Source organism: Anopheles bellator, chromosome 1 (genome assembly GCF_943735745.2).
Source record: "Anopheles bellator chromosome 1, idAnoBellAS_SP24_06.2, whole genome shotgun sequence".
NCBI lineage: Eukaryota > Metazoa > Arthropoda > Insecta > Diptera > Culicidae > Anopheles > Anopheles bellator.
Window position 1 is genome coordinate 14,563,825 of NC_071285.1, and position 8,916 is coordinate 14,572,740.

At 55.3% G+C, this 8,916-nt stretch overlaps 1 protein-coding gene across 1 annotated transcript; it reads left to right on the forward strand.

The window, feature by feature from the left end:
• Positions 1-2,606: 2,606 nt before the first annotated feature.
• LOC131215087 (uncharacterized) lies at positions 2,607-8,316 on the forward strand. The gene is made up of 7 exons (XM_058209464.1): positions 2,607-2,757; positions 4,135-4,337; positions 4,413-4,591; positions 4,749-4,924; positions 5,019-5,235; positions 5,442-7,964; positions 8,037-8,316. The coding sequence occupies exons 1-7, from the start codon at positions 2,607-2,609 to the stop codon at positions 8,314-8,316; spliced, it is 3,729 nt and encodes a 1,242-aa protein (XP_058065447.1).
• Positions 8,317-8,916: the final 600 nt, after the last annotated feature.

The window sequence follows — 8,916 nt, forward strand, 5'->3', positions numbered from 1 at the left end:
TTTTTGCCCCACTGGCCGTCCGTCGTATTGCATATGTTTATTGGGCGCATTAAACAATTTGGGCGCCAAATCGACACGCACACGCGTCACAAAAAAACGGCAGATGGACACACAGTCCACAGTGCTACCTTTTTTGGGTGATTTTCCACCGAACAGAACGGAGCAGAAAAAAGGAAAAACTGTTCCGGTCCCAACAGCGGGGGGATAAATAATTCATGTCCGTAATCCCTGGGTCCTGTCGCCTGTCTGATTGGCGGTATTGCTTCGCGTCCTGTGCGCAACGCCGGTTCGTGTGACGCGTGAGCGACTTCATCATCAGCATTAATTGTTTGTAATTTTCTCCGACTCGCCCCTTTTGCGCCCCGCTTCATCGGCTGGGCCGAAGTTTCGGTTTTTTTTTTCCACCCTTTCCGATGTTTCGAAAACCTCAAACGGCGGCCCCACGTACCGGACCCCCAAAAATCCTACACCCGCTAATAGTTGCTAAAAGTTTCGCAATCAATTTAATTGGATTTATGGTGTCCTCCCTGTGTGCCGCCAAAGTGGGGTCGTCATTTTAAAGTGGACTCGGTGGTCGGTTTGGTTGACGAAAAACTCCTGACGTTCGGGATTTTCATTTTCGAAGTTCGGCCCAGGCTCAGCTGTAACGGCGGTAATCGTAGTCCAACGGTCGTTCGCTCCGAAAGCTGTGTTTACGAACTCTCTCCTCCCAGTTGGTTTGCCAAATGAGGGACATCTTGCGGCTGAAAGAGGGAGGGAGTAGCGGGAGCGAAAACCAACCTCGAGTGTCCGGAAGGTGAATTTATTAGAAATTAGCATTTGCGCCATTTGGGCAAAAACTCAAATAGTTACGGATCCCCCGGGCCGAGCGAGAGCGGTGTGTCCACAGTGAGTGGTTTTCAATTAGACGGTTATTCAACACTTCAGTGTCCCCACCGGGACACTGGACACACCCGGTCCGGAGTGGGAAAAATTAAATAAAAAAGAAAACCGGAGGAAAACTGCAGCCGCAGCAGCAGCACCGACCGAAAATGTAAATGAGCTGTGAAAGTTTGCCGGTGACAGATGCATTGAAAACAGTGAAATTGGAATCGGGAAATTGGAGAAAATGTTGTGCGCCTGGCCGAAGGTCGGAAACGGGGTTTCCACTTTTTTTTGGGTCCCCGGAACCGGAACGTGAATTCGTTTAGTTGGATTCAAATTAAATAATCTGTCCCACCATTGGAAGCGAACCCCGGAGCATAAGGGAAAAAACACACGCTTCGGACGCTTCGGAATGGAGCGAAATTAACTTTTAACACAACAACACCCGTGCAATGGTCGCGCAAGACCCGGACGAAGGAAAAACGCAACCATAACGACGGTGGCAGACGGCATGTATCATGAACAGCGAAGCGCAAACAAGAAATTTCATTACCAAAAAGCGCTCCATTCCGTCCTTAGAACAGTAATTAAACTCTAACTCCATCTGGGGCCCAGCACCAGACCGCAACACTAGCGGCAGCAGGCGCCAACCGCTTAGCCCGTTCTGCTTCCCCACCAATACCAATGTATCCTTGAGAAACCTTAAGGTCCCACAAAAAGGAAGCCACCGAACCGAACGGCGGGAGCAATTGATTATCGTTTGGGGAGGGAAGGTAGCAAGCATCTGCCCAGACGGTTCGGGAACCATCGGTCCACCCCAGAAAAAGGTAAACAACGAAAGCACGAGGTGAGTCAATGACCCATCTAGCACTCACAACGCAGAGGCGACACCGGAAAGGTGCTGCCTGTCTTCTTGGGATGGTTCGGCGAAACCAAAACACTTGAAAGCGGAGATGCCACGTTTTTGTCGACACCGGAGGGGTCAAGAATTGGGCATTTCCTCCTGGAATTCCTGGAAGCGGGAGTCCCCACGACGCGCCGACCTACGGTGGCAATCCTCTTTCAGATTTGGGAGTTTTCGCCCAACTGAATCCCGCCTGTGTGGATGCGAAATGCGGGAAATGTCCAAAGATACCCAAAAAAACAAGCAAATACACGAGACAAATCCAAACAGGATGTGCTCTTCCCGGACGATGCCCCGGGACCCCGGGGTCCCGATGATAAATGATGATAATGATAACAAATTGATAACGGCGCGTAAACAGAGGACGCACGCATCGTCGTATCCCGCCAGATGTGAACGACCCACCGTCAAGCCTCGCAGGAAGAACCCAACAATTTGGACTATCCAGACGAGAACCATCCGGACACGGCCGTGTTCCGACGATTTTTCGTTTGAGTTCGCCCACAAACAAGGAAGGTCCGTGTCCGGTGGCAGTGTTTCTTTCTGTTTTCGGCAGCCACGAGCCACGATTCCAATCGGAGCCAGAGCCCGGATAACCAGTTGTGGGGGTTTCCCTGAGGTCCTGAATGGCATGCGTCGGCCGACCGTCGAGAGTTACCCAAAGGGCGCACCAGTGAACTCGGGCAGCATTCCTGCAGCAGAGCCAACCACAATGGCGCGCCCTGAGGTTGGAGATAAAATGGCCGACGCTTCTAGCAGCCCCTCTGGCGGTGGCGACCGGTGATGACGGTCACGAGGATGATGATGATTATAATTGCGGTGTGCGTGCGAGTGTGGCATGGAAATTGAACACGGTGCCACCACCGGGCACAATCCGGGTGCACCTGCACCGAAAGCTCAGCATTCCCGCTTCCGGGTGGAGGGCTCACTTCAGCGTGCCTTGCGTGCGTGCGGCGGTGGCTTTTGCTGTCCGCCCGGTGGGCGCTGTGGTGAGGCCAAAGAGGCCTACGACTCGAGAGCCTGGCGAGAGCCTGCGTACGACTGCAAGGCTGGGGCACACATTTAGTGTCCTGGCCCGGCAAAGTATGCCCCGGAATGCCGGAGCCCACTTTCCCGAGACCACCCGTCTCGGTCCACCCGAGGAGGGCCCTTCTAACAAGAGCTTAACAAGAGTAATGAAACACGTTGCACGGCGTTGCGGGATCGGCTCCATAATGCTTCGGCTCCACTTGCCACAATGTTGCAGTCCCGGACGGGCCCGGTCGGGAGCTGGACGAGCACCGGCTACGCTTTCGCTAGGCCAATGATTTTCCATCTTGCATAAACCACACTTGTGCTCTCTCCCTAGAGGGAGAGAGAGAGAGGACCCGGGCTTCACATAATTACATCAACTATTATACATGTTTCGATTGCCAGGCCAGGCCAGGCCCGGCCAGGTAGAGCGCCATGCTGAAGCCACTTTACGTGTGGGTTTTAGCTCCGTTTTGAGCCTTAAAATTGAAAGACTTCGGAAAAATCAACTTGGTACTTGGTTCAGTGTTTACCTCATAATGCTTCCATTTTGGTGTATGCCTTCAAAGTGAGCTGTTCGATCCATAACCTCGTACCCGTATCGGACCTTTCCGTTTGAAGTTCCACACAAGAGAAGCAAGCAAAAGTGTCAGCCCACGACGCCGCTTGGTGCAAAGTAAATTTCAGTTTGTTGGCCTCGGTGGCGGCGTCGTCGGAAATTGGTTCCGGTGCCCGAAGTGCCCGAAATTGGCCTGCGGCGTATTATGACGCAAGCACAAACCATCCCACGGGCGGCCACGGTAGTCCTCGCACATCCTGCACGTGGGCTTCACGCACACGGCCTCCGGGGGTGGATGTGAGTTCAAACGTTCGCATCCCGGCATCCCGACAAATGCCTTCAAGTGGTCCGCCCTCGACTCCTAACGGGCCGCCTTGACCGTAAGGAGCCTAATCCGTCTCGAAGGAAATGAGGACGAGAGTCTATCGAGAACCGTGTGCGTGCGGGAACCTCAAGAGGCGAGTCGAAACCTCAAAGCGCTCTCCCTTTGGCGCCGGGGAAGCAAACGATAATTTCTGCCGGCTTTCAGTTGCAGAGAGAACGTGTCCGGAGTGTTGAGTTCCCCGATTCGGCCGCAACCGAGGGCCTCCGGGCACGCCCGGGTCGGCTGCCAAGGATGCGTTTCGCTTAACGGAAGCCGGCGGCGTGTGTAGCTTGTTAGTCCGTTTGTTCATTTCTTCGTCCAGTTCACTCCGACCGCACTGGGCTCCGGCCACCCGCGGGCCACGGAGAACGAGAACGGAACCGGAATGTTTACGTTTGCGTTTTATTCTGCCCCACCCCGTGCTACTTTCAGACTGCCTTCACCTGCAGCTGTACCGCGACTCGAAGGACCGCTACAAGAACGGCCAGACGAAGGCGTCGCTCTCGCTGCAGCACTTTCTCGGCGTGGAGTCGGGCTTCACGCTGGACAAGGAGTCCAACACGATAGCAATCATCTGCCAGGATGTGATCGTCGTCCTGGCATTCGATACCCGCGAAAGACTGATACAGTGGCAGGTAGGTGGCGGGCACCGGACCCTGGGCTTCCTCCTAAGCATTAATCCGCTCTTCGTTCCGCTACTTGAAAAACAGGTGAAAATATCCAACAATCTTGGCGATGATCTCCAGTACCTGGTGCTGGTATCGTCGGCACCACCGAAAGCCAAACTCTCCACCGGCCCGGCCCGGATGCACATTCAGGACCATCGGTTTTGCCTGACGACCGGTGTGCCGCCGCGGTTAACGGGAACGTGGCAAATTGAGCACTTAAGGTAGGGCCGGTAGCTGCATAATCCTTGCGCACCACGAAGGTGTTCGCTCCATTCCACCCCATCACAGCCCCCCTCCTCAAGAGTGTGGTCTGTGGTCACGGGAAATCAACATGTACCTAGCCTAGCTTCTTTTTCGCTTGTCCGTATTTTCCCCCAGACGGTACGGTGTGGTGGACAATCGATTTTGCTTCGAGGGTGGCTCCAGCTGCGGGAAAGGCGAAGGACTGTACGTGTTCGTGACGGACTTGGGCGATGAAATCACGCACACCTTCAAGCTGGCCTCGCAGGGCAAGCTGGCCAGCAAGAAGCGGGCTGCGGCGCGGAAAATAGCCGGTAAGCGATATTGGTGTTATTGGTCCGGGGGCATCTAACGGACCAATCCTTGAAATGGTTCATCTTCTAATTTTCTTCTGCTCCACGTCCATAGCCCTCGACAGTCCGCGGAAGGGCGGAGCGGAGTCACGGTCCGCGAACTACAACGACGAAATCTGCACGGTGCACATCGAGAACTCGAATTGTACCTGCCGCAACTCCTACTGGCCGTCGACGGAGTCGCGCGACTTGGACAGCAACTATGGCTGCGGCGACACGGTCTCGGTGTCTGAGGTCCACGACAGCATCAACGATATGGATTCGTTTCCCAGGTATGATACTGGGCCCTGTTCGCCTTTAACTTTAGCGTGGTCCGGCTTTAGTCGTCCAAGTTTCCAAGTCCAAGTAGTTTAAAATCTAAACGCTTGTTGGATCACCCTATAGTTATCACCGAGTTCGGCGTAGCAGCGCCCTCCGTACACCAATGTCTCTGTTTCTGATCAAGACCTTCGACCCCGTCCAATGTTCTAATCCACAGAAGTGCGGTGGCCAATCTGGAGCGTTGTATGAGCTGCATCTCGAAACTCGGCGCCCCGTCCATGTCCCGCAGCTCAACGATCACCGGAACGCCGGGTGCCGTCGCTCCGATCCCGGCTTGGCACATGATGACCGAACAGCACAACAATCACATCAACCAATCGCACAAACTCCCACCGTTACAACCACCCGGCCTCGACCGGATGTCGCTCTGTTCGCACGGCAGCAGCAGCAACAACTCGGAGTACTCGATCCCACGTCAAACCTGCGGCCCTGGCACGGAGGCCGCCTGGTACGAGAAGGTCCCCGCGACCGGTTCCCTGTGTGGCCACAATCGACCGACGTCCCCGTGCGCCTCGTGCCCACCGGGGCGTCCTCCGAAACCACGAGAGATGCCTCTCCACATCACCGCTCCACTTCACAACGCCATCAGCATGTCCTCGTGCAAGTCACCCCAGCAGCACAGCGTCGGTCCGTACGAGAACTATGACGTACCGAAGACACCGATCGCCATCGACGGCTCGAGCGGGCTGACGCCGGGCGAGAACTACGATACGCCGAAGAAAATACAAGAGTACCTGTCGCGGGAGACACCCTGCAAGGAGCTGGCGGTGGATGGTAGCAGCTACGGTAACTACGACATGCCGATGTCCCTGACGAAAGCGGTTTGCAGCTGCCTGACCGGTGACGGAGGCTCCTCGAAGGTGCAGAGTTGCGTGCACGAGCAGCGCCTTCAGGACGCGCCCCGGGTCGACTGCACCTGCAACCGGGTGATGTCATGGGCGGACAACTGGATCTCACTGCCGCTCTGCAAGCGAGGGAACGGCATCGAGCACACGGGCGTGCAGATCAACAAGGTGAAGCTGAGCGGGGAAGGCAAGATGCCGGTAATGGACGCGAGCGGCGGTTCGGTGGATGGCGCGATCTACGCGACGGTTGACGTCACGAAGAAGATCCGCCGGAAGCTGGTCGAGGGTTCGAGTTCCTGTGCATGTGAGGAGCCCTCACCCCTCATCACTCAACCGCAGGCCGGTGGAGCGAAACTTCCGAGCAGCTACGATAACTACGAGGACGTGGAGATCACGACGCAGGAACCACAGCCGACACCGGCGAACTACGCCAATCTGGAGTTTGAACGTTCGCTGGAGAACTACGAAAACTCGAAGGAAGTGCTACAGCGGGCGGGAATGTGTCTCCGGGAGCTACAGGAGGAGTACGCTGGGGACGAGGAACCCAAGGTGTGCCACAAGTGTGGCCACCCGAGTGCGAAAACTCCGGACACGGGCCCGGATCGCGAGGAGCACACTACCACCGCTACCACCAACACGATCGAAGACAAACAGGAGAACTACATGATGATGGAACCGGGCAACCGGAAATCCAAGTTCCCGGGCTATATACCGATGTCACCGGCTGCCCCCTCGGCGACTACGTCTGCCAGTACCGTAGATCCCGCCGTTCCACCGGATGGCACCCAGTCACCGACTGCTCCGCCGCTGCCATCGAAATCGGATCTGCTGAAGCAACGCATGAATCGAATAATCGGCGAGAAATCGGCCAGTAATCCGAGCCTTTCGGGACCGGCCGTTGATCGCAGCCGGAAGCGTATAGACGATGGGTCACGCGTTCCCGGAAGTGCCATGCTGAGGGCAACCCTGGCCAGCCCGTACGCTCGCAAGCAGCTCATGGACAGCAGCGATCTGCTGCCGTGCGGTGACAGCCGTCTGTCACCCCGGAAGCGATCGGCGTCCGCGGAATCCTCGCGCTTTCTGGACGAAGGCGAAGAGATCGAGAGCCCACTCAGTGGCACTGCTTCCCCCAGCACCGAGACGCTGCTCCGCAAGACACCAACCCCGGGCGGTACCGGCACCCTGCGACGTTCTTCCTCACCGTGCGTCCATCAGGAGATGGAACCGGGTTGCCCGGCCGATGGGTGCTGTAGTGCGCCCGTCGACAAACAGTCAACGACGGCTCCGGAGACGGAGGACGAAATGTCGGGTTCGACGAACCCACCGAGTCAGGCATCGCAATCGGTTTACATCCGCCGATCGGAGAGTGTGCCGTGTAAGGCACAGAATCGTGACAGTTCCAGCTCGAACGATTCCGGTGTATCGACCGGTTCGCTCCGGCAACGGGGAACCGATTTCACGGACTTTGAGCTACCGCTGACGACGGCCATGTCAGCGCGGCGCCACCAGCGACACGTGCTGCCCCAACAGAACTGTGTCCATGCGTCCCTGCCAAGGCGCTCGAAGTCGTTCGATCCGCTCCGGGAACTGTCCTTCCAGTTTCAGAAGATTCGCGTCCCGGAGAAGAGCACGTCCGCCGAGGCTGAGGTGCCGGTGTGTCCACCCAAGGTGAAGGGTCCTGCGGCGTACGGCGGGAGTCCGGACGTGATGGCGGCCCCCGGTGCACCGTACATCGATTCGCGCAGCACCAGCAGCGGTACGTCCGACATGTCGGACTACATCGAGACGCTTTCGCTCTCTAGTCACAGTTCCTCCGACACGCCCGAGGGCATGAGGTGAGCTAGCGAGCCGTCGCCGTGTTGTTCGGTTGAGACTTAGTTTTTTCGGTTCTCCACCGACATTCGCAGGCACATTCGGCAGGCGACCTCGACGCTGCGGCCCCGGTCGGGCAAGGAGTACCAGAACATCGACCGCTCGATACTGTCCCTCACGCAGCCGACCACCGAGACGGCCAAGATGCCGGGCACGCCGTCGCAGCTGCGCGGACTGCTCTCCTGCTCCGCCAACTACGCCAACATCACGCCCGTGCCAGAGAACGCCGAATCGCCCAGTCCCGGCTACCAGAGCGGCACGTCTCCGCAGGAGGCACAGGGTCAGCATTTTATGTTTAAGGTAAGTGCTCGCTGAACCGTTACTTAGGATTTTTTTATCTTTTCTGTTCACTTCAACGCTGTCAATTTTATACCACTGTCAATTTTGTATGCCGTTTTTGCCTTAACTTCTTCATTTTTTAATGGTTTTTGGTTTTTGGAATGCACTTTTGAATCTTCAAGACCTCTTCATTTCTTTTTTGGCTTAATTTTGGTTTTAAAAAAGAGTCTCAATTATTTGGCCACTTGTTACTAGGAATCGTTGAAAATGTTTAAAAAGCTTTTTTTCAAAACTTTCTTCTTACAGAACTCATCGTAAAACCAAAAAAACAGAAAATTGATAATATTAAACGTGTAGATTGTACAGACCACTAAAGGGTAAGAGAACGATAAGATTACGAAATGCGTATACAGTCATAACAGCACACAAAACGCCACAAGACAAAGTTACAAATACAACATTCGATGAAAGCAATAACATAACTAAGCGTTACATTACAATAAACGCAAACCCCCGCAACGTTTTTTTGTAAGTATTTAAGCGTAAACGGTACATAAAGGACTAGTAAATCAAAATCATTGTCGATCCACGCGAAACAGTACAGCGCAGCTATGGCTGGTGACGGAACACGGAGGA